Source organism: Penicillium roqueforti (genome assembly GCF_015533775.1).
Source record: "Penicillium roqueforti strain LCP96 04111 chromosome Unknown scaffold_14, whole genome shotgun sequence".
Classification (NCBI taxonomy): domain Eukaryota; kingdom Fungi; phylum Ascomycota; class Eurotiomycetes; order Eurotiales; family Aspergillaceae; genus Penicillium; species Penicillium roqueforti.
This window is the reverse complement of record NW_024067578.1, coordinates 548,677-571,905: the sequence shown is the minus strand read 5'-3', so window position 1 is coordinate 571,905 and position 23,229 is coordinate 548,677. Positions and strand designations below refer to the sequence as shown.

At 50.0% G+C, this 23,229-nt stretch overlaps 10 protein-coding genes across 10 annotated transcripts; 4 read left to right on the top strand and 6 right to left on the bottom strand.

Annotated features, from left to right (window-relative positions):
- Positions 1–16: 16 nt before the first annotated feature.
- LCP9604111_5835 (uncharacterized protein) lies at positions 17–406 on the bottom strand (the record flags this gene model as incomplete). The annotated part of the gene is made up of 2 exons (XM_039073689.1): positions 17–60; positions 136–406. The coding sequence occupies 2 exons, from the start codon at positions 404–406 to the stop codon at positions 17–19; spliced, it is 315 nt and encodes a 104-aa protein (XP_038928346.1).
- A 674-nt stretch (positions 407–1,080) lies between these two features.
- Positions 1,081–2,091, top strand: LCP9604111_5834 (uncharacterized protein; the record flags this gene model as incomplete). The annotated part of the gene is made up of 1 exon (XM_039073688.1): positions 1,081–2,091. One exon carries the CDS (start codon positions 1,081–1,083, stop codon positions 2,089–2,091), a length of 1,011 nt encoding a protein of 336 aa, XP_038928345.1.
- A 1,636-nt stretch (positions 2,092–3,727) lies between these two features.
- LCP9604111_5833 (Zn(II)2Cys6 transcription factor domain-containing protein) lies at positions 3,728–5,010 on the bottom strand (the record flags this gene model as incomplete). Its single annotated transcript, XM_039073687.1, has 2 exons — positions 3,728–4,876; positions 4,930–5,010. 2 exons carry the CDS (start codon positions 5,008–5,010, stop codon positions 3,728–3,730), a joined length of 1,230 nt encoding a protein of 409 aa, XP_038928344.1.
- An 868-nt stretch (positions 5,011–5,878) lies between these two features.
- Positions 5,879–6,322, top strand: LCP9604111_5832 (uncharacterized protein; the record flags this gene model as incomplete). The annotated part of the gene is made up of 2 exons (XM_039073686.1): positions 5,879–5,941; positions 5,993–6,322. The coding sequence occupies 2 exons, from the start codon at positions 5,879–5,881 to the stop codon at positions 6,320–6,322; spliced, it is 393 nt and encodes a 130-aa protein (XP_038928343.1).
- A 373-nt stretch (positions 6,323–6,695) lies between these two features.
- LCP9604111_5831 (annexin) lies at positions 6,696–8,044 on the top strand (the record flags this gene model as incomplete). The annotated part of the gene is made up of 2 exons (XM_039073685.1): positions 6,696–6,714; positions 6,771–8,044. 2 exons carry the CDS (start codon positions 6,696–6,698, stop codon positions 8,042–8,044), a joined length of 1,293 nt encoding a protein of 430 aa, XP_038928342.1.
- A 240-nt stretch (positions 8,045–8,284) lies between these two features.
- On the bottom strand, positions 8,285–9,875 carry LCP9604111_5830 (MFS transporter; the record flags this gene model as incomplete). Its single annotated transcript, XM_039073684.1, has 3 exons — positions 8,285–9,112; positions 9,168–9,624; positions 9,676–9,875. 3 exons carry the CDS (start codon positions 9,873–9,875, stop codon positions 8,285–8,287), a joined length of 1,485 nt encoding a protein of 494 aa, XP_038928341.1.
- Positions 9,876–10,376: 501 nt separating this feature from the next.
- Positions 10,377–12,052, top strand: LCP9604111_5829 (cytochrome P450; the record flags this gene model as incomplete). Its single annotated transcript, XM_039073682.1, has 5 exons — positions 10,377–10,427; positions 10,472–11,260; positions 11,309–11,623; positions 11,680–11,846; positions 11,902–12,052. 5 exons carry the CDS (start codon positions 10,377–10,379, stop codon positions 12,050–12,052), a joined length of 1,473 nt encoding a protein of 490 aa, XP_038928340.1.
- A 993-nt stretch (positions 12,053–13,045) lies between these two features.
- On the bottom strand, positions 13,046–17,599 carry LCP9604111_5828 (uncharacterized protein; the record flags this gene model as incomplete). The annotated part of the gene is made up of 1 exon (XM_039073681.1): positions 13,046–17,599. One exon carries the CDS (start codon positions 17,597–17,599, stop codon positions 13,046–13,048), a length of 4,554 nt encoding a protein of 1,517 aa, XP_038928339.1.
- A 2,441-nt stretch (positions 17,600–20,040) lies between these two features.
- Positions 20,041–20,967, bottom strand: LCP9604111_5827 (SAP domain-containing protein; the record flags this gene model as incomplete). The annotated part of the gene is made up of 1 exon (XM_039073680.1): positions 20,041–20,967. The coding sequence occupies one exon, from the start codon at positions 20,965–20,967 to the stop codon at positions 20,041–20,043; it is 927 nt and encodes a 308-aa protein (XP_038928338.1).
- Positions 20,968–22,002: 1,035 nt separating this feature from the next.
- On the bottom strand, positions 22,003–23,056 carry LCP9604111_5826 (uncharacterized protein; the record flags this gene model as incomplete). The annotated part of the gene is made up of 2 exons (XM_039073679.1): positions 22,003–22,940; positions 23,002–23,056. The coding sequence occupies 2 exons, from the start codon at positions 23,054–23,056 to the stop codon at positions 22,003–22,005; spliced, it is 993 nt and encodes a 330-aa protein (XP_038928337.1).
- Positions 23,057–23,229: the final 173 nt, after the last annotated feature.

Here is a 23,229-nt window from a genome sequence, read left to right as displayed (position 1 = left end):
TCATCTGATGCGGAGACTATGGAGGAAGAGATTTTGCGGCAAATTCTCGAGGACGGATTACTGGACAATATCAATCTTGAGAATCTTGGGCCGAGGCAGGAAGAGGAACTCAGTGAACGCATCGCGGATGCTTACCGTCGGAGGCATATGCAAAGGTCACAGTCTCGCCAGCGACAGGAACAGGGAAGAGAACAGCGGCAAGAGCCTGACGGAGCTGTGCGAACACATTCTCGGTCCCAGTCCGCCCAGCTGACGGAAACAATGGCGACTCGAGAACATAATGGTAGACGCCCGCCACTTTCCAGACCGCATCTGTTGGATTCGGCTCCCGCGCGGCCGAGCACCGCGGGCCATCCAAGTGCGCGCCGAAGGACCTCGCCCGTCCGAATGAACCCGGCGTCTGCATCGGATGAAGCTATAAGGCCTGCTGCTAGATCCTCGAGTGATGTCACTACGGACCGCCACCTCTCTCAGGCTGGACGCTTACGATCGGGATCATCATCCACCAGGCCGCGACGTGCCACAGAGTCAGAACAGAACATTTCTAGAGCGTGGGTGGCCGGAGGACGAGAACGAAGCTCTTCCAGACCGACCACGAGCCAATCAGCCACGAGCTTTCCCACTTTTAGCGCTGCGCCCTCTAATTCATTCCGCCATACGAGTCACACCGATCATACCCTTCCAGCATTATCTTCGCCCCTTGTTCCAGTCCGGTCAGACAGACGAACGAGACCATCTTCGTCCCGATCGAATGTTCCTGCATCCCCCACTGTACAATACCCCGAGCCATCCATCTCCTGTGACCGTTGCGGAAAGAACAACATCCAATATAACCTACACAAGACATGCACAAGTTGTAAGGAAGGGAACTTCAACCTGTGTCTACAATGTTACCGCGCGGGACGTGGCTGTCTTCGATGGAGTGGATTTGATGCCTCCGCACACACGACCTTTCAACGAATCATATCGTCGTCTACTCGACGCCCTTTACAAATAAATGACTCCGGCCATGACTTATTGTGGTTCAAATACCTGCGGCCCTCCGAGACTGCCCATCAAACCGTGAGCGGGGAAACCAAAATGACCAACGACAACCCAGCCCGCCGGCTACAAAGCGGTCTCTTCTGTGATACGTGTCAATCGTCGACAAACGATTGTTTTTGGAAATGCAGCCACTGCAACGAGGGAGACTGGGGTTTCTGTAACTCCTGCGTCAACCAAGGACGATGCTGCACCCACGCCTTATTGCCCATCCGGCGCATTACCAATAGCCCATCTCCACCAGCACCGTCCCCCACATCACCGGCTGGATCAAATACCCTCACGTCATCCGAGATCGAGAGCTTCAAAATCCTCTCATTCTCAACCAACTGCGATATCTGCACATACCCAATCCCAGCCTCAAACACCCGCTACCATTGCCTGGAATGCAATAGCGGCGACTACGACGTCTGTACAAACTGTTACCTCAAACTCGTGGCAACAGGCAAAATCAACAAAGAGAACGGACACAACGGCTGGCGCCGCTGCCTCGCCGGCCACCGTATGATAGTAGTCGGCTTCGAAGACCACGAAGAAGGCCAGCGCCGCGTCGTTGTACGCGATCTCGTGGGTGGCCGCGCTCTGAAAGACGAGCACGTAGCACAATCAAAATCACACTCACCAACTTCCCCAGCATCCGGTTCTCCAGTCGCATCCCCAGAGCTAGGAACCGGTGACTGGAGCTGGAAAGAAGGCCCCGAGCGCCGTAAGAAAGCATCCCGTCTGCGCCCCGGACATGCCCCCACAAACAGTATCACCGGGAATTATTCCGATCCCTCAAATCCAGCACATTCCAGTGCCGCAAGTCCGGTTCAGGGCATCCCGCCCTTCCGCCGGTTCCCGCCTGACGGTGGTGTCGGGCTCATCGTCCATGCCCTGTGGTCCTGGTACCCGGAAGAAGAAGTCGAAGACGAGCTTGTTTTTCCGCGCGGCGCGCATATTACCGAGGCGGAGAATATCAATGATGATTGGTTCTGGGGATGCTATGCTGGTCGGACGGGACTGTTTCCTGGTTCGCATGTTGAGGTTATTGGTGAGATTCATAGGTGAAGTGTCTTGGCTTTTTTCTTTTGCTTTTGAACATCACGGCAGATATGATAAGCATGACATGCATCGTATCATATCTGTTTTTTTTTGCGTTTCTTCGTTGCATGGTTACGATATTTATGATGATCGGAGTTATGAATTTGGATGCTGCATGAGCGTTTCCGAGCATTGCATACATAGCATATTGTTACTTGTTAGATTCAACGAGCCATGGGCTTTTCTATGTCTATACCGTGATATTATCGAGCGAATATAGATTCTGTGATGTATACCTACATACCACCACGCCAATGAGACCGCCAACCAGTATTCCCATACAGACACGTTATTTCACTACTCATATTCCATTCATTCCTGTAGTCTTCGTTATTCCTGAGAATGTGTTGGTTATTCCTGTCAAGATACCAGATGCCTGTTTGTTGCGGCATCCTAGCTGAGTTCAGTCGTTTGTGGCCTATAAATGTGTACATAAAAATGAATTTATCAATCTCTTCTCCTTTCTAAAGCATACTAACGATGACTACCTATCCATACTACCTGCTTTACTTTCTGGCAATACGTTAGTGAAACCATTCGTTCCTCACCTTACATTCATTCGTTGGTTTAATTATCTCCTAGCTAATTGCCTTCTTCTAATTCTCGAACAGTGGTCCGCGGTCTCGGTTACAGCTGCTGCTGGCGAGTTTGACCCTGTACTCAGTGCTCCAGGGTAATTGTTGTGGCAGACACATCCAGCACCTCCTCAATCTCCTCTCCGCCGTCGACGGTCTAAACTACCTAAACCAGTAGATCCTATCACAGAAGGCCATCTACCAGTAAGGCTGTTCTTTTGGAACGCAGCATTGCTCCTGTATTCCTACGACTGGGTATATAGTTCGAGGATCCCGTGGGGCCAAACAGCAAGTATTAGTATACTATCCCGTCCACCATTCGCTCAATTAGGCCGAAGGCTTTAGCCGGGTCAAGTTGATGCTCCACCATCCCTTCCGTGCAATCGAGGAACTACTCGAGTGAGACGGTACCCGATTTCCCTCATTCACCGCTACATACCAGCATTGCAGCCTTGTACACACTCATCCCCATGACGTCTACGGGAAGGATCTAGGCGAGGAGACAGAGGAGCTATTTGAGGAAGAGGATACGGTCCCCGCCGATAAGGAGAAATACAGGCCAATAGTACTAGAAAGCATCGTAACAATTTCACGAAAATAGGGTCTTCCTAGTATATTTGTATAGATAGAGAGCTCTCTGTCACCTTCTACACATATAAACCAGGAACAGCCATCGGGCAGGACTCAAGCGCCGGATAATAAGCGGTAGCTAAAGGTCATAGAGACATTATCCTACCAATCCAAAAGCCGAATGGAATAAGACACGAGCTACGAGTTCACTGCGAATATAAGCCAGGAAACAGATTCAACCTGCTTAGCCTGATCAAGATACGCCAGGACCAAGGAGTCAAATGAAACCCTGACGACATGGTGATAAAACCTTAGCGGCACAACGGCCGGGACGTGATGGTGCGCAAGTTAAAGACCCGGACGCACTTGGCCAGCGTGCGCCACCAATTCGTTCTTCAACCGGGGGGTATTGTTTCTCTTTAATGGGTTATCCAAACTTCTGTAATTGTAACTCTGATTCAACCTGTCTGTTCATGACTCCTATTAATAATCTGTTGTGGCCATGAAAGCCAATCTCGATATTTCGGATCCAATACAGAGTATAATTGGGTCATAAGGCGCGAGCTTAGACCTTCCATCCACCACATCCACTCGATCTGACGAATAAATGCGCACCAATGAGCAAAGATAATGAGTGCAATCGGTGCTTCCTGGCGCAGAAGATTTAAATATTCATCCGAGACATCGAGCAGCCATCGGAAGATATCCGCGGTCTCGAGCCTCCGCATGATGCCAGGTCTTATAGCTAGGCCCAATGTTCGGGCAAGTTCATCTAAAGCCTCTTGGTAGATCGACCGGAGTGATGGGTCAGCCGCGCACTCCCTCCATATCATTTGCTGCAACTCCCACACATGCGGCTTGCCTTGCTCAAGGGCCTGTGGCGAGCGATGGGCAGCAGCTAAATAAGCTCCATTCGTGAAGATCGGTGCCAGCCTCCCGGTACGAAGATCCTCGCCGCCGGTATGGATAACAGTCGTTGTCCCTCGGAAAAGACGGGCCCACTCTGATAGATTGCCGCGCTCAAACAGGACCAGGAAATCGCCTTCTTCCGATGGCTTGGCGCAGGAGAACATGCACGTTAAAGAGGAGAAAATGAAAAGTGCCGAGCCGTTTTCTCGTGCGAGCGGTGAGACGAGCGGGATCATCTCTCTCACGGCGGTGCTGTGGTGCATCTGTGCGTGAGCGAGGCAGGCTGCACGTCGAGATTCGTCGGAGCGAGCTAGATGGAGCGCAGAAAATGCTAGCAAGGTGTGCAATACTGGCGGCGTTGCAAAGCCGATTCGAGGTGCTTCATTGCACCAGACAGTCTGCACAGTGGGACTGCGCGATAGTGTGTAACAGGTTGACGTTGTCCAGTGATGCAACAGTTCCAGGTCAAAAACAGCCAATGTGGAAGGGAATGGTCCTAATGAGGACAGGCTTGGCAAGACTTGGGAGACTTGTGCTAGGGCACGACTTTTTCCAGATGTAGTGCTTTCTGGGCCAGATAGTGACACGGGTGACTCTGCTGAGTTCGCCGGTGTGGAAAGCACAGTTGAGGCACTGGTAAAGGAACAAACCACCCCGTGCTTCTCACAATTTCGGCAATGTGGCTGGTTTTCGTCACACTGATACAGAATTATAAGCTAGAGCGCAATAGGAACATTGATGAATCTCTCACCTTGACTTTTCGCTTTTTGCATTGTAGGCACCCAGATCGCGATTTCCGGTGCGAACGCCGGCCTGGGGGTAATGTGGTCATTTCAATCACTAGCAGGTACTATGAATATATAGACCCCGCGAGGCATCTAACATGTATTGCACCATTGAGATGGAATATAGGAGGCCAATATTCCGTGGTTTTACGGGGGCGTCTCAAATGCTGGGGGCTGCGCTAGCCGAATCCGGTTAGCGCTATAATTTTGGTGGGGGCGAAGCATCCATGGGTGTATTCTTAGTATGGACCTCACGATCGTGATAATTAGAAAGAAGCATAATTAGTTATGCTGTGTATGAGCTGGAATAATTCAAAACAGTTTGAAGGACCCATATTTAGAGAGAGAGAGATTTCCCTGCTCAAATGAAAGAATATTCAAGTCACAATCTTGAAGGTCACCGAAAGAAACAAAGCAGCCTACGAGAACAATAAGATAACACGCCCTCAACACAGTTATACGATTTCCAAAATGATACTTAGTAAAAGACTATCAGTATTGACTATCTAGATTTAAGTATATCTGTGTGTAGATATATATTTCGTCGAATGATAAACCATTTCCCAACATGAACTTCAAATTATTTCGAGTCAATCAAATCTTGAACATCTAGATCGCAGTAATGTTGATAACCATGCGGTTTTACATAATGTTGTCCGCAACCGTCTTTGATCTAGAGCCTGCGGCCGGACAAAACGGTCGAAGTCCCGTTCCATTACGTAGCCCCGCATCTCTGGTATGCTGCACCTCCTTGCATATGTAACGTGTCTCGATAAGACAATCCGCCCTCATAACATAGGTCGAGCACGGCTCTCCACTTGGCCTGCATGCATGACATCGGACGCACTGCACAGTATCCTGTCTTGAACCCTGATAACTGACCGCTCTTCTTGCTCGGTCTCTTTAAATGACCGAATGAGCACATACATTCGTAGCATCAAACCCAATATCAGCGAATATCTGGCAAGATCTCCCACAGTAAGTACTTGGCACTCTGAGTCGCGCTAGCGCATACTGATCAACTCATAGATGCCTCAAGGAACTGGAAGCCTGACAAGCGACAAAGGACGAGTCCTTGGTCAATTTGAAGTTGAAGGCGCTCAGTATATTTTCGTGGGCAATTTGACTGGCTTCGGGCAGTCTTTCTCCCTTCCCAATGCCGACGTCACCTATGAGTCAGCCGACCAGTTACACAAAGAATCCGAAGAATTCGAAAGGTTGCCCGTAGAAAAAGACCAGATTGAACTCAGGCTCAAGAATGGGGTTGCAATCACAGGCGGTTTTGATATGCCATTTAGCGATGGCGAGATGAAGAAAGCGATCATTGTCGGCGGTGGAGGGAAATGGGTGAAGTTGTGATTTGCTGAGTCATGACTTTTGAATGTTTGAGAGAACTTGCAATGTTGGATTGAATGAATCAGAGGATAATAAATCAAGGGGTTGGAAGTGAAACGATGTCCACTTAGCATCAGTATAGTGGACCGAGGCTATCAAACTTGGCAGTAAGGCAACAACAATCTCTTTAATTAGAACCCACAAGGTCGAACCCTGAATACGAAACGTCCTCCACTCGTGAAGATTGGCAGACGTCAACAATTCTAGAAAGCCGGCAGGGCTGTGAACGCCCCCACCTTACTGCGCCACACTCGAGCCGAGCTGCCGGCATATAAACAGCCCCTCAACCCTCAGCCCGGACCATTTATGACCTGCATACAACGAGCCGCAGTCTACCATGTCTTACCAACCTAACCGTGAGTGGCATTTCAAATACATTTCCAGTCTTGACAGGAGCTAACTCAGTCAATAGAAGCTCCGTATGGAGGATACGCGCCCCAATACGGACAGCAAGGCCCGCCTCAGGGGGGCTATCAGCAGCCCTATGGTGCCCCTCCCCCGCAGGGCCACTATCCCCCGCCTCAGCAGGGACATTATCCTCCCCCCCAGCAAGGCCACTACGGTGCGCCTCCTCCGCAGGGAGCTCCTTACGGCGCGCCACCTCCTCAACCCCACGGATACCATGCGCCGCCGGCGCAACCCCCATACGGCCAGCAGCCACATGGCTATGCCCCTCCGGGCCAACCACCCGTTGGTTACGGCGCACCACCATCCGGCGGCGGTTTTCCACCCCAGGGTATTCCGTCACAGCCGTCTCCCGGCTACATCCCTGGTCAACTAGCACCAGGCGAGTTCCGGCCCCAAGCAGATGCGCTTCGCAAAGCAATGAAGGGCTTCGGCACAGATGAGAAGGCTTTGATTGCAGTCCTCGCGCCGCTCGATCCGCTTCAGATGGCCGCTGTCCGCGACACATACTCCAAGCACCTTGGCCGCGATCTGTTCAAGGATGTCAAGTCTGAGACCAGCGGGTACTTCGGCGATGGCCTACTTGCCGTGCTGGATGGACCGCTTATGAATGATGTCGACAACTTGCACTCGGCAATCGATGGTGCTGGCACGAAGGAGTGGTTACTCAATGAGATCCTGCTCGGTCGGTCCAATGCTGATATGAATGCTATCCGGACCGCCTATGAAATGCGACACAGGCGTTCGCTTTCTAAAGATGTCGAAGGCGATCTCTCTTTCAAGACGTCCACTCTGTTCGCCATTGTCCTTCGTGCTGCTCGCCATGAAGAGTCTACCCCTATCAACCCGCAAACCATCGAGACTGATGTTCGCTCCGTGCAAGGGAAGAACGTCACAGAGGTTTGCGCAATCTTTGCCCAGGCCTCCAATGCCGAACTCCGCGCTATTAGCCAGACTTTCGAGTCACGCTACCATATCTCTCTCGAGAAGCATATTGAGAAGGCATTCTCGGGTCATATGGAAGATGCCCTGCTCCTGATGCTCCGCACGGCCACGGATCCTGCCATGCGTGATGCTATCCTACTCGAGCAATCCATGAGCGGCATGGGCACCAAGGACGAGCGCCTTATTATCCGTGTAGTCCGGGTCCACTGGAATCGCAATCACAAGGAGATGGTTAAGCGCGCTTACCAACACAAGTTCGGGAAGAGCTTGATTGACCGCGTCCGTGGAGAGACTTCTGGTGATTACCAGCGATTGATGGTTGCCCTTCTTGAGTAGATGGCTTTTTCTTTTATTTTTCCTTTTTTTATTCCTGTACATTTATGACCTTTTCCTTTGTTCATGATGGTTACATTTATTCTGAGATACCATGATCTGACATGAGGAATGTGTTACGCGAGACAGATAGTGATGTGCTACATACAGTACGAGACGTTAAATATATTATATTCTCCTTTGACCATCTTCGGAACCATTGTATTTGCATAAATCAGATTAACGGTGTAGAGACCCGGATATTTACAAGTTAATAGTCCACTTCGTCCGCAGCCTCTCTCCCCAAGTTTGGAACAAAATCGGTATAGGCGCCATTGCCAAAGCAAGGAATGCCAGCAAACTATTTCCCCACCCAAGGCCAAGTTTCTCGTACATTTGCAATCCACACAGAGGAAGGAGAGCCCCAAGCAAGCTTCGCAGAACAGTGCAGGCAGCCACAGCACTTGCAGCATGTGCAAGGAAAGCATCTACCAGATATGTCTGAACACACATCAATATAACGATCATCCCGAAACCAGTAACAGCATTTCCAATCTCGGGAACGATCCAATGGACCACTTTATCTGTCGACCATCCATAGATAAAGAGACCCGCCGGGATGGCCAATGACCCAGGTATGGTAAGGTACAAGGGAAGTCGGTCCTCGGGGATAGGTGTCTCCTTGCGCGCGAGTTTGAGTTTGATTTTGCGATCACTCAACGTCCCCACGTAGGCAAGACCAATTAACATTCCCACCCCGCTTCCCAGGAATGAGAGGCCACTGGCGCTGGCAGAGAACCCATACTGACCCTCAAAGACAAGTGTGAATGTTGTGAAGAGGATGTAGAGGAAGCCGTAAAGAACGGCAATGTAGCTGGACATTAATGCCACTATCGGGGACAGAATGAGCATTTTAGATGGACGAATGAGACTCCGCAGGAAGAGCTGTTTTGGAGGGACTCCGGTGTCCAAACGAGATTTATATGCCGTATCTCCTGTTGACTTTCGCAGTCGAGCAGCTTTCCGCTCAAGGAGGATTGGGGCATATGTCTCAGGCACGGCGAAAAAGAAGACGATCGATGCGACTCCGCCCTGAAAATAGTTAGAGATCAGACAGACCCCGTTAACCTGGTATTATCTTTCTTACCGTGATGGAAAGAACCCAAAACACCCATCGCCAATTTGTAGCCTCCACGAGGAACCCACCCACGACGGGGCCAATGATTGGACCGAACAGGGGTCCCATGGACCAAATAGCCATCGCCTGGCCTCGTTTCTCTCTCGGCACAAGATCTGCAATGGTACCACTACCACATGTGATGGCAGCGACACCCGCAAACCCGTCGAGAAATCGGAAAACCACCAAGGACGCCATATTGGGAGCAACCGCACTGGCGATATTGAATACCACGAACAGGACATTGCAAACATTGTAGACCCATGCGCGGCCACTATACTCGCTGACCGGTGCGACAACCAGAGGGCCGAAAGCGAATCCTAGCACGTAAACCGAGACCACGAAAGACGAGAGGAGATTAGATGTTGTACCAAAGTCTTCGAGGACTTGTGTGATACCCGGCGCGAACATCGAAGAGGCGAGGGGACTAGTGTTGTTAGGACCTTGGTCTATACTAGATATATAAGTAAGTACTCACGTCAAGAAAGTGATGAAAGAAACCATCCCAATAATAGTCCATTTGCGTCCAGAACTCCAGTTCATCGGATTCTCAGGGTCCTCGCTGGCTGGCTCTTCCCAGAAGACATCGTATTCGGACATATCCGCCGTGTATTCGTTGGACTTCTCAGCTGTCAGTACGGTAGATTGCGCTTCAAGATCAGACGATTTTGTGTCCATGTCGAGGGCACCGTGAAGACAAATCCACACACATGGGCTCTTGGGTGCGGCGACGGGCCTTTGAATGATTTCAAGTCTGTCATATGCAAGAGATGCATAATTGCCACCGGACTTTCCATATCCGTTCGCCTATCAAAGGGTGCGTATACTAAATTAAATCCCCACGTTTTAGACCGAGGGACTTCGGATTCGTATATCTCGTGGGGTCCATTGGCTAACGTCGGACGATCTAAACTCGGCTTCGGCTTCGGGTTCGGATTCGTACGAGGGTTTGACGTGGTGGCTGATGGGATTCGGGTTCTCATTGGCGCTAGGATGAACTAATTAAGCTTGGCCGTTATGCTTCAAGATGGCATTGTTACAGAAATATCATTATCTGCGATCGACGCGTCCCCGATCAACATGGCCTACCTCGGTGGGTCAAGACCTGCACATATAAAAGTCAAGACCCCCATTTCGCATCGGACTCTGAGATAACCTATAAGTGAACATCGAGACAGAATGGGAATTTTTTTCAACGTGCAGCAGGTGCTGTTAACGGGGCTATTTACGGTATGTCATGCGATGCCTTTTGACTTCTTTTCTAATGCGTCCAGGCTATACTATATCTTGCCTCTAAAGTGATCTACAATGTGTATTTTCACCCTTTGAGCCGGTTTCCGGGGCCGTTGGAACACAAAATATCACGACTGCCATACGTCTACCGGTCTATCCGGGGAACCCTTCCCTTTGACATGCTGGAAATGCATCAGCAATACGGTAACATTGTCCGTATTGCTCCGGATGAGCTGGCCTTCTCCCACCCCGATGCCTGGCAAGATATTATGGGCCATCATAAAGGGAAAACTGAATTTTCAAAGGCAGATTGGTTCTACCATGCGGTCGAGGACCAACCGTCACATGTAGTCAACGAAACCAGAGAGCAACATGGACGTCTCCGCCGACAAATGGCTCACGGTTTCTCTGAAAAGGCAATGCGAGAGCAGGAACCAATGATTCGTGGTTATGCTGATATGTTGCTTTACCGATTACATGAGTTTTGCGAGTCTGGTAGTCCGGTGATTCTTTCTGATTGGTATAACTATACTACTTTCGATATCATTGGAGATCTGGCATTTGGTGAGCCATTTGGCTGTCTTCAGGGATCAAACCTTGACGGATGGATCAAGGGGATTTTCGACGCCGGCCGGCTTGGAATTATCCTGCAAGCTCTCTCTTTCTATCCACTTGTGAAGCGGACGCTACTATCGATGGTGCCTGCTTCAATGCAAGAGGCCCACGAGAAACATAAGCAACTCACCGAACAGAAGATGATGCGTCGGATTGAAAAGGAAGAGGGTCGACCCGACTTGATTGAGGGACTTCTAAGAAAGAGAGAGGAATTGGTGAGTATTTAACTAATTTCCGTTCAGAATGCAACTGACCATTGTCAGAACCTGAGCATTGAGGAACTCGTTGCAAATGCTGAAATCCTCATTATCGGTGGTTCCGAGACCACGGCTTCATTATTGAGCGGGGTCACTTACCTCCTCCTCACGAATCGCACTGCCTATCAGAAGTTGAAAGAGGAAGTGCGTACTGTGTTCCAAAGCCAGGAAGAGATCAACCTGATCTCTGTTAACATGTTGCCCTACATGCTTGCATGTCTCGACGAGGCAATGCGCATGTATCCGCCCATTGCAAACGGTCTTCCCCGTGTATGTCCTGAGGCCGGTGCGGAAGTTTTGGGCGAATATATTCCAGCAAACGTGAGTCTCATTGGCGTGAATACTACATATTGATGTCTGCTGACGGCGTTTTGAAGACTTTTGTTTCCATTCATCAATGGGCACTTTACCGGCGCGAAGAGTATTTCAAAGACCCCAACACATACCACCCAGAGAGGTTCCTGGGTGATCCATCATTTGCAGACGATCGTCGAGAGGTATTGCAACCATTCCATACTGGACCGAGAAATTGCCTTGGAAGGAAGTAAGTATTGACCTAGTTGACCGCAAGTAACAGGCGATACTAACGGTGTCACTAGTCTTGCATATAGCGAGATGCGTCTAATCCTTGCCTTGATTATCTTCAACTTTGATATGGAGATTGCCGATGAAGCCATTGATTGGATTAAACAGAGGAACTTCCTGATGTGGGAAAAGGGTCCGCTGAAGGTTCATTTGACTCGGGTATAGACTTATTTATTAGACGCAGGAAGATAGATTGAATGATGAATCCCTATTTGGCAAGTGATACTCAGTCAGGTGATCTTCCGGATACCCCCTCCCTCTACTTCTGCTCTCTCTCACACACTATCCAGCATTCTTCAACTATACTCCTAACCCTCCCACGCATAGCATAAAATTAGGCTTACTTCTAGGAGTATTAGGAAAAGCACGGATCTAACTTACATATAAACACTGTCCCTGTCAAATTTGTTGCTTGGTGATCAGTCATTCGGTTCCTCTGGAATTTTGTCATCTTCTTACGCGCTTCCTATGCATCTTTCTATCGCCCCGAATTTCACTATCAACAACACTGCACAGATCGGGATACATCCTCTTGCTAGTTCTGCTATACATTTTCCTAGCGATCTTCTTATAGGTCGTCACTTACGTACCACTCCCGAGTCCCAACTTCCTAAGCCGATTAGAGAAGTACACTCGGCCACCTGCTCAATTCCCCCTATACAGAAACTATACGCGAATACTTCAACGAGGCCTACCGAATCGAGCAGGGTCTGCCCGTAAGGGGACTCACCTGGTCTCAGGGTCGAAGTGTTCTAGGGCGATGAAACGATGAAAATAATTAAGGTAATTGATTATCCATATTAAGTCCTGCTTGTACAATGGAAATCCCACACACCTCACCTCTTCCTCTTCCTCTATGGCACATATCAGTCATAGCATCATGCACGCCATATCGAACCAAAAAAAACAAGTACATAGAAGCAAAACAAATGAGGCCCTGAGCGTAAGCCACAAAGCCCATGTCTTCAAAACGCTCAAAAAAAATCAAATTTCGTCAAGGCATATATATGGGTATTTTTCAGCGTAGAATATCAGTCAATCATGGATCTCATAAAAAAAAAAGAAAAAAAAACAAGCAGAAGAGGAAATGAAAATGAAAATGAAGAAGAGAATCAAGAAAAAGAAGAAGAAGAAAAAGTAAAAACATATGTAGTTCCACTACACACTTGCTGTGCGTCGCGGAACCAGACTGGGCTTCTGAGCGTACGCAATGAACATACGGAACCCGGTGCCACGCTTCTGGCACTCGCGAAGCACCTTCCGGTCATTCCAAATACTCGGACCGGTATTTCCAATCGAGGCAATAGGATCCTCGTAGCATTTCGAATACCACCAGCGTCCGACGCGGGCAACGATCTTAGCGATTGACTCGTCATTTGCCGGCGAGGGGGAAGGATCGGAGAGCAAATCGCCGAGAGAGATATTCGCGTCATTTGAGGGGGGTCTCGAGGCAGTTTTCGTACTTTGGCCATCACCCGCAGTTGTGACAGATATGGTGGGTAGCGAGAATGCAGTGGAAGAGGGAGCCATTGAAATGGAGTGTGCTGAGGAACTGGAGTCGGAGGATCGGAGCACCATTCCTGCGACTGGAATTCGGACCATGCAGCGACGGAGACTGTCGAAGCCCTGCGCGCCGAGCTCGCGTTGTACGCTGTCGCTGGTTGGTTTCAGGCTGAGAGATGAGTCTGAGAGGCAGGTCATTTCTTTGAGTTGGCGGATCGCTTTGCGCGTGTGAGGTCCCATGTTGACCATGTCGCGGTCTAGGAGGCTCATTTCTAGATATCCTCCTGTGCGGAGAACACGTTTGCATTCTTGGATGATGTTGCCTTGGACTGTCTCGGAGCAGACAGCGGGAAATCGTAGTACCGCGACTGTGAAATAGTCCTTTGGGAAGGGGAGAGGGTTGTCCAGTCCGGCGTGATACACAATGTGGTGGTTGGTAGGAGGCTCCCATGCAGCGGGGTGGGGAGGCGCCGCGGATACAGGACGTCCACCCAGGCTATATACCTCGGCATCAGGGTACGTCAAGGAACAGTAGAAGGACCAGTCATCATTTCCCAGTCCATCAATCACAAGAATTCGCCCTTGTCCTCCGGCCTTGACGTGATTATGCGCCGGGCTGAAAAGAACTCGACCGAATGACAGCCAGCGACTAGTCATGAGCGAAGCAGAACGCATGTTAGTCCGTGTCACTGCATCCCACTCACGCTCGGAAGATGCGGCTTCTTGTTCTCGGTGGAACTTTGGTCTGGGGGAAGGGACGGCAGCGAGGGAGTTAAGAAATGTAGACTGCTGTTGACGACGCTGATCTGTCGAAGAAGGCTTCTCGGTAAGAGCGGCAGCCTGTTGCGTCTTCGCCTCATTTGAGCCTCTATGTCCGGCAACGAGATCACTGTAAGACGGTTGAGACGAAGGAGCGGTCGAAGATTGCAAAGCAGAGACAATCTGAGAACGACGAAGATGAACAGAGCTGCCACTCGAGCGGACTGAATTACCACTAGGTACTGATTGGGGATTATTGGCATTACTCAATTCATCCTGAAGAGCCCTGCTTGCCATCGTTGCAAGCTCAAACCTGTCCTCTTCTTCGGTCTTTTCCGACTCCTCGGGCTTCGGTTGATCTGGCGACAGAACGTGGTCAATAAGATCATCATACTCGTTCCACACCTCGTCATCGGTCGGCGGAGAACCTGGAATCGGGGGCACGGCTGTAACTGCAGCCAGAGCTCCAGAGCTATCTGACGAGGTTGAGCCTTTCTTCGGCGGAAATTGAAGAAACTCATAGGTTGTGAATGGCCCAGCAAGGAATTCCAAAGCGCTAGTCTCCTCGGAAGCGCTAAAAGTCGGGTTGAACCCATGGCCCCAGTCTGAAGATTCGCTTGGACCAATCCCCAAATTCAATGGAACATTGGCGACAAGTGGAGATTGGTATGAGCTTTCTGTCGTTGGAACCGTGAGGGAAGCCGATTCGGCAACACTGAACGGACGCGAGAATGACTGCATGGCGGGTTGGTGATTTCTATCGCGCCGCGAAACTACCTGTGGAATCCGACCGACAGAAGCCAAGCGCGGACGTTGTTCAGGTAGTATTTCAGGCTCCGGGGCCATAAGGTTGCGATTGAACATGGCAGTCCTCGGTGATGGGCGATCATCATTTTGAAACTCACCGTGCATCTTTGGCGGAGATGGCAATAAAATTGACGGCTTTCTTTTTCTGATGCTCAAGCCTCTTGGGATTTCCACGGGCTGGAAAACCTTTTCCTCCTCTGTTGGTGGTGAGTCTTCGATGTTGTTGATGATTTCCTCGAGCTCGTCTGAATCAGCATCCACCAAGGCGTAATGGGCCACGGGCCGACGGTTGAGAACAGGGGAGATTGCCGCATGAAGTCTCGCGGTTTGGGATGAGGTCGCTGGAGGAATTGAGTCCTTCTGTTCGTTGGCACGGTTCTTCTGGAAGAAGTTCCACACGGATGTCTTTCCTTTTTTGGAGTGTTGCTTCTCAACCTGCTCGGGCTTAGGGATTTGTTCAGCGGGCGTTTGCGTACGCTTCGGTTGCTGTGAGGTGGCACTGCTTGACTCATGGCTAGGGAGCGACGTGTTTGTGATAGCAGCCTGGGGGTTCTCAAACATGCCATGTCTCTTTCCTCTTGGAACGGGCATGCGTGACCTTGATGCGTTTGAACGATCACTCGCGTTAGATTGGGATTCGGAGCCCCTACTTCCCATTGATCTGGCGCCATTAGAATAACTTGGCGTAATGGTCTCACCAAATGCCCCCGAAGTCGCGAGGGATTCGGTAGACTGGCTAGTCGAGTATGACAGCAGAGTTTGCCGCGGCAAGTTCGAAGTGGACGCAACGCTTATGCTGCTGAAGCTCTGCTCGCTTTGTGTTCGTGACAACGATGAGCCGTCTAGTCCACCACCGTTAATAATGACGGGCTCCAGGCGGCTCATTAGAAAGTCGTCGATTTCCAACTCCGGGCGACTCGACTGACTCCCTTTGCTGGCGGCACTCCGTGTCGTGCTTGTTGATCTGGTTCTTGTCCCGCTGCTGCTACTACCGCTTGCTTTGCGGCCGCGCTGTCCATACTTTCCGTAGCCCTCATGACCTGTCCCCGCAGCTGGACCTTTGCGAGTAGTAGCTCGACCTTGCTCCGCCAAATTCTCTGACATATCCGGCTTGGACTTCTTTGTGAACAGACCGAACCGTTTTTGAGTTGGAATTTGCTTTGAATCCGGCTTCTCTTTGGGCATCTCCTTGGTCAGTGTCCGAGGTGTCTTTTTCGATAGTACGGGAGATCCGCCTTCCCGAGAAGGGACTTGAGAGATGCTTCTTGATTGCAGCGAGTCTATCGATGCAACGGCAGACTGGTTGGGAGCTGGGTGTGGCTGTTGGGTCGCCATAATCTTTTCGATCGACTCGCGTCTTGTGTGGCCCGTTGTTCTAAGATACCGTAGGTTGCTTTGAACAATCGGCGATGTTTCAAGTTCTAAGCGATGCGTTCCATCTCTGCTCGGTCGTGGTGGAGTTTGTGGTATCTCCGCATTCCGTGAGGGGGAGTATTCCATAATCCCTTGTGGGTCAAACAAACGCCTCTCGGCTTCCTCCACTTCCTTCCGAGCCTGTTCAACGTCGATATCCGGAGCTTTTGGAGGGCTGAAATTGACGGATGACTTTCTTGGCGGCGGACTGCGGGGCGGGCCTCGGGGAACTGTAGAGGGAGATTTGGACGATGGTACTCTCTGGCCATTGCCGGTGCCGATTGAGCTTGCGCCAGAAGGCTTTGTAGGAAGTACCCGTTTTTGAGTCTTGAGCTCCGGCCTTTCTTGCTGGGCGGTTGCACGTGCCGGTGAAGGAGAGAAGACAGGCAATCTTGTTTGCGACGTGCTCGGTTGTCTCAGACGACCAATCTTTGTAATACCGGGGGAATATGATGATAATGATGTTGGGGTAGACCCCCGACTCCAAATACTGGGAGATTCCGAGTATCTTGTCGAGGGGCTACTTGACAGTAAGAAGGGAGTAGGAGGCGCGGGCAAGTTTTGCGTATCGAGGGTCGTTCGAAGGCTTGCCAACTCTTCCGGACCATTGAACCTAGACCCCACCGAGTTAATCGCCAGATTACTCTCATTCTTGTGGTTCGGTTTGTAAGAGGAAGTCGATTGCCCTAAAAGTGAGGTTGACGAATTTCCGTGTCCTGACACATTGTTCATAACGAGAGAATGAGGCTCTTGCGGAATGACAAGGCTAAGCTTCTCCGAGTGCAATTGCTCCACATGTTTCCCTATTGTCGGTGCCCTCCTTCGTAGAACATTCCGTGCTCGTTTTGGCGGGGGCAATTGTTGGCCAGCAACGAAGAGCGATGTTCTGTTAATCTCCGGGCTCGAAAGCGTCGAGTGAATCGGCTGGGTGGGATTCGGAGAAGAGGAAGCAGACACTGGCGTATTTGGAGATGTTGTGCTACCAATGCTGGGGCGTGGAAGCATGGACAGGCGATTTCCACGACTAGTAGATCGCTTGATAGCCGACGGCGCTGGTACTGGGCCAATACCTTCAGCATCCGAGAATGACGAGCTTCTGCTCCTAGGGGTGTGATTGGCTGGTCTCGCAATTTGAGATCTCGGAGGTCGGCCATAGGCACCAGCATTGGGACGCGATAAGTTTGAAGAAGAAGGATTGTGTGGCATGTGATGGGCAGAACTGTACGACATGGCGTACAGATGAGTGAAGTTCCCGGCTCCAATCCAAGGACAAATGATTAAACGGTGAGTACATGTACTTCGTTATAGTAACCATCACGCCGTTATAGGGGTATATTGCTGTCTGATTTAATCAGCTCTCTTCAATTTCGTCAAATTCAACGTATAAGCTCACGGCATCTGAGTCACGTCAAACGAAAATATCAATATTGATGGGCGCCTGGCGCTCGACAGTGGGGGTATAGAATTAAATAAAAAATAGAAGAAATTCGTAAAAAAAAGGAAAAGGGTATCTCAAAGTCGCACAACTAAAAATCAAGTGTCAATAGATATTACAAGGATGTCAAGAATCATAAAAAGAAAACCACATGGACTCACAGACGTCAGTAGATAAACGAGAAAAGTCCACTGTGGATCGAAGCCTTAAAGCTGCAGCTGCTTCGCCACAGTCTGCAGCAATGTGGCGTTCGATTTCAGGGTTGTTCACCAGCGCTGGCCACGTCAGAGATAAAATCCGACTGAAGCATGTAAAAATAAATGTCAAAAGATTCAAGACAGGAATTTCCGAGATGCCGGAGATTTATGTGACTGGGGTTGCCGCTCCAATGTGGGGGAAAAAGCCTTGAAACCGGAATGCCCATGTATGTAGTAAGAGCGTAGGGATCTCATTGGTACGAAAGTAATGTGACTACTGTGATAAGACGGGAAGAAGTCAAGACTGCGAAGACCTGGAGCCTGTCAGAAGGACTAGCACGTTGCGAAAGGTGGTGCTTCTGAAGCGACGACGGTCCCCATCGCAAAGTCAAAAGGAAGTTCTACAAATAACCGGGGCGATCCCCCAGTGGCCGGATCAAGAAGATTGCGCGCACGGAAGCCCACATGAGGTAAAGACCGGTCCACTCGAGGGTTCTCCCCTAGCAGGGACTTGTCGTTGGCTGCTTTGCTTAGACGGTATGGGCTCGCGGCGGCAAACAGGGTACCGGGCTAGACACAACGTGACAGGGCAGTGGTACAATCCGTGGCGTATGGGCTTTTCGTCATGCATGGCTTGAGCGTTAAGAAAAAAAACCCTACAAACCGTGACTCGTTCGCGATGTCAGATCAGCTGATAGACTCAAGCTGAGTATCTGCACAGTCGGAACTGCACATGGATCTAGCGGACAACCCCGTATTGACCAGGCTTTATCGCGTCTCCCTCGCCTCCTCCACAGCACATTCGGAGACGCCGAACAAGTCAATCCTAAATAATGAAATGATCGACGCGGTGATTTTGATTTTCGTTCTTTTTAATTTTGGCGGTTTGCAACTCCAGCCTTTCCCGCTATTCGGAGAATTTCCCAACGTGGTTTCAAGGGACCATGCATATGCGGATAGACGTAAGGGTGACCCTAAAATGCTTCATATTTTCCGAAACAGTCTTATATATTCCCGATCCGATATGTCTGATATCGTATATTACTCTGAGACATACCTTTCCAACGGCCGTAGATATCAATAGTTTGGTACAGAGGCCCGTCCCGAACCTTTCGGGGACCATTCCAAGGTTCAAGGATGAAAGCAAGCGAAGAGACTTAAAGTTGGGTCTAGCGTCTAGACTTGTACAACTCGAAGAGCCAGTGACTGTCCGTAGAGAGACAATTTCGTCTATAGACCGGGTTCGATACTCGAGCCGTGGAGCCTCGAGACTGTGGAGCCCGCTAGTCACTGGGCTGTGATGGCCCACTGTATCATGGAGCAATGAACAAGCCCTGGACGAAAATCAAATGTTAGCTCCAAGCCACTGTCTAAAAAAAGGCCAGCTGTCGGTTGTCATTCGCGGGGAGGACACTGATCCAAGTGGGGAGGGCGTTAACTTGGGCAATAAGAACAGCGAATGATCACGAACGAGAAATGAGTCTGAAATGGCATTGACCAGTGTGTGTTGTATATTGCAAATGTGATATTGTATGATGTACCGAATACTCCATACCTGATGCATTTGATGTCCCACAATCACGGTCTGGTCCATCCTCGTCTAATGACTGGCCATAGCCATGCTGCAGGAACAAGCGACTAATGCACCCTTCAGCTGACTTCGCACAGTCACCGGGAATTTGTACGAAGTACGGAGTAGTCTCCGGGGAATTATTCCTGGCGGCAAGAAAAGTTAAGATTGAGTTTTCTCCGAGGTCAGTGCTTGGATGTGGGAATGGAGAGGTTGAGAATTCAGAAGTTGAGAATTCTCCATACACGTGAATCGCCTTCATACGGACATGGCTACTTTCGCTCTACAAACCAGAAAACCCACACTTGTACATTTTCATTTTGAGATCCAAATATATTAAAACAAATAGAATGGAATGATTGACCCTGAAATTGCCCGGTAGCTTATCAACACACAAACGCCGATGATGAAAGAACAGATGGGACCGAAGCCCAAGTCAAAGACCAGACAAAGCAAATATTGGAAACATTCAAGCAGCTGCTGCAAATCGCTTCTTGCGAGCCTCCATGGCCGCATTATCCTTCTCACTCCATGACTTCTGCGCAGTGTTCGCACCGGCATTAGGCTTCTTTACGCCGGCATTGGTCCTGTTACCACCATCAGCGCGGTCAGCGCGGTCACCGCGGTCGCCACGGTCGCGGTTGCGGTTTCCATCCCCACGTTGACGATTTCGGTTGCGTCCAGTATCACGTCTCTTTCCCCCACGGCCACCCTGCTCGTTGCGGTTGTCGCTGCGGTTTTCGTTACGTCTCTTGCGGGAGCGCTCATCAGGAAGTGCCTGGTCGAGACGGCTTAAACCCGCAGCTGGAGTAGTATCAGCTTCGGCACCCGTACCGAACCGCTTAGCGCGTTCCAGCTGCTTTGTAGCCTCCTTCAATGCTGTGTCGTCATCCTCAACAATGCCAAACTTCTGCGCGCGAGCCTTGCGCTTCTCCAGCTCTGCCTCCAAATCGGTCTGGGGCAGTCCTCGTGTGTAATCGACGGCAGGCTTCTGTTCGACCGTGGCTTCGGGCTGAGTGGCTGGTTCAGCAACGGCGCCGGTCGCCTCGACCTTCAAGTCGTCGGTGGTAGCGGGATTTTCGTCGAGCTGCTGGTTGGGGACAGCAACGGGGTTGGAAACTGCGCCCTGGCCACCAGCGGCAATCGCAGCTGCGCCGGTTTCTGTGGATGGCTCGATAACCGTCTCTGCAGGTTCGTCGTCCCAGTCAATGACGTCCTCGGGCGCGTCAGTCTTGGCTGCGGCAGGAGCTGCGGCAGGAGCGTCGGATGGCTTGCTCTCATCATCTTCCTGGAGGCGCGAAACCATGTCGGCCTTCTTTCCAGTGTGTGGGAGAGAACGAGTCTTAAGGATCTCGACCAACTCGGCGTTGGTCTTCTTGCTGTAGTCGGTGGCCATTTTGCGATCGGGGATAGGTAGGCTGCAATTGGTGGGAGGGAGAGGGTAGAAGCAGAAGTGATTGTGATAATGATCGAATCCTGAATATTCACTGCAAACCAAATCTTATACGGGATAAACAAAGGAATGAAAGTTGGAGTGCTGAAAAAAGACGCCCAGAGACGCGATCTCACCCAGTGGAGGTCCCCAGGTGCAAGTACAACAATTACATAATCGAACTAGAATGATCCCATTGGCCACGTGGGCACCACGCAATAAAGCCAGATCCAGACGCCGACTTGTTTAATTCTCGAGATTATTCTTATATTCAACAACCTATATTCTTCAAAAGAGTACGATATCCGGATCTACCGAGGCAGCTAGATGGTGCGGCATCCTTAGAAATCTAGACGATGTTTACGTCCACAGGTTGTACACGATATATATATCTAGCGATAGCATAATATCGAGGGATCGGCGCTGAATACCTATGTGGAAGTACTGAAAGCTCTAGGTGAACATACAATTGAGACTCGGAGCTAAGGACCAATACAATATGACGCCTCTTCAATGTACGCTCGAGCTTTGCAAAATCTATTTTCATTGCCAGCTAGGGTGCTTCATGCAGCGATCAATACGCCACACTGCAGAGGCTGTTGGAGTCGAGCTGGGGATTCAGGCGAAGGCAAAGAGCTTGTCGAGAATTTAACAGGCGCTTTAATCCCCGAATCAGAGGCTGACAGATGTACAACGTACGATGAACCACGACAGCTTGTTGGGAATAGGGATCTGCATGCACTGCGCCACAAGAGAAGCAGGCTACTCCGTACATCACACGCCACATTGTTTCCTCAGACGTCGCATGAGCTACTACCATACCGTTCTAGGGTTGTTATCAAGATACGGAGTACAAATTAGACGAAAAGCACACGATAGTTCAATTCGTTCAATCGATCAAAGGAAGGATGAAACAGAAACCCAACCCTGCCAAGGATACTCCCGTGACCAGTAAAAGTTGTGTCGGTTGTTGCAAGCTCTTCCGCCCTCAAGTATGTCTCAAATTTCAACATCCTTCCGCTCCAGTCGCTCTAGGAATCGGTCTTTTATCCTGTCGAGTCGACTCAAGATATACTGCCTGTTCTGCCACCCCAACGAGAGTCGTAGAAGCTTGTCACCACTAAGATAGACACGTTGCCAATCCATAGCATCCACTGCTGGGAATTCATCACTGCGTAGACAGTTGTCCTCAATGAATCGACGTCTCCAGTAGCTGTTCGGGATCATTGGATGCCAATTCGGAAACACTAAAAGCAGGGCGTGGATGTCCTCGTGATTGTCCAGATGATCTGCGATATTCAAGATGAGTTCTGTCGGAAGAAACACATTCCTGGTCTTGAACCTAGCTTGGGATCGTCGGGACATTGGATGTGTGGGTATGGAGGGTTGTGATCTTGGCTCAAATCCCATCTTCCTCTGCATGGTGTACTCGGTTGTGTATTTGGTGATCACGTCGTTCAAGCAGGGGTCATTCAAAGGATCTGCGCCGCGAAACTCAGGAGGCATATGACTTGGACGCGCATCATCCTTGGCACGAAATTTCTGAGGATTTAGATACAAGCCTGATGTTAAATTGTCCAATAACTTGAACCATTCTAGCCACAGAGGGTATGTACCTGTTGGATCAAGCAATGGCCTTGTGACATCGTATGGATCACACATTGCGTGGAGGAAGATATCCATATTCTTCTTGATCAAGTCGACGTCGAGCATTCGAGTCATGAGCTTCCAGCATCGTTCGTGCATAGGAAATGCTACTGAATATGTTAGCTCCGAGACGAAGTTCGGATTTGGAAAGGCGTGTTGACCATCGCTTTGGTGATTGCACAAAATCATGTCGTTCTCATTATGTGGGAGGCTTATTTGATGCGTCGGCTGAAGCTCGCCAACACCAGAGAGATGGAATGAGGATACATCGTCGTACATCGTAAAGAACACTAGCACAACGCTCAAAGTTAGAACAAATCGTTCAACCCAGGATGTTAGAGAAACACTTACAAGCTCGGAGCATGCAAGACCATGTCCACATCTCATCGAAGTGTACGTCGTCCATATCTGTTGATCTTCCGTGGATCCATGGACCATTCGAGAAACCGTCAGCGTCTTTCGGTGAGTTGCGATATATGAGCTCAGCAATATCAGTGGTCGAAAAGCTGTAAATATTCTCATTGCATAGATTGCAGGCAGTATGTTGATGTAGATTAATTGGCCCTGGAGGGATGGTTG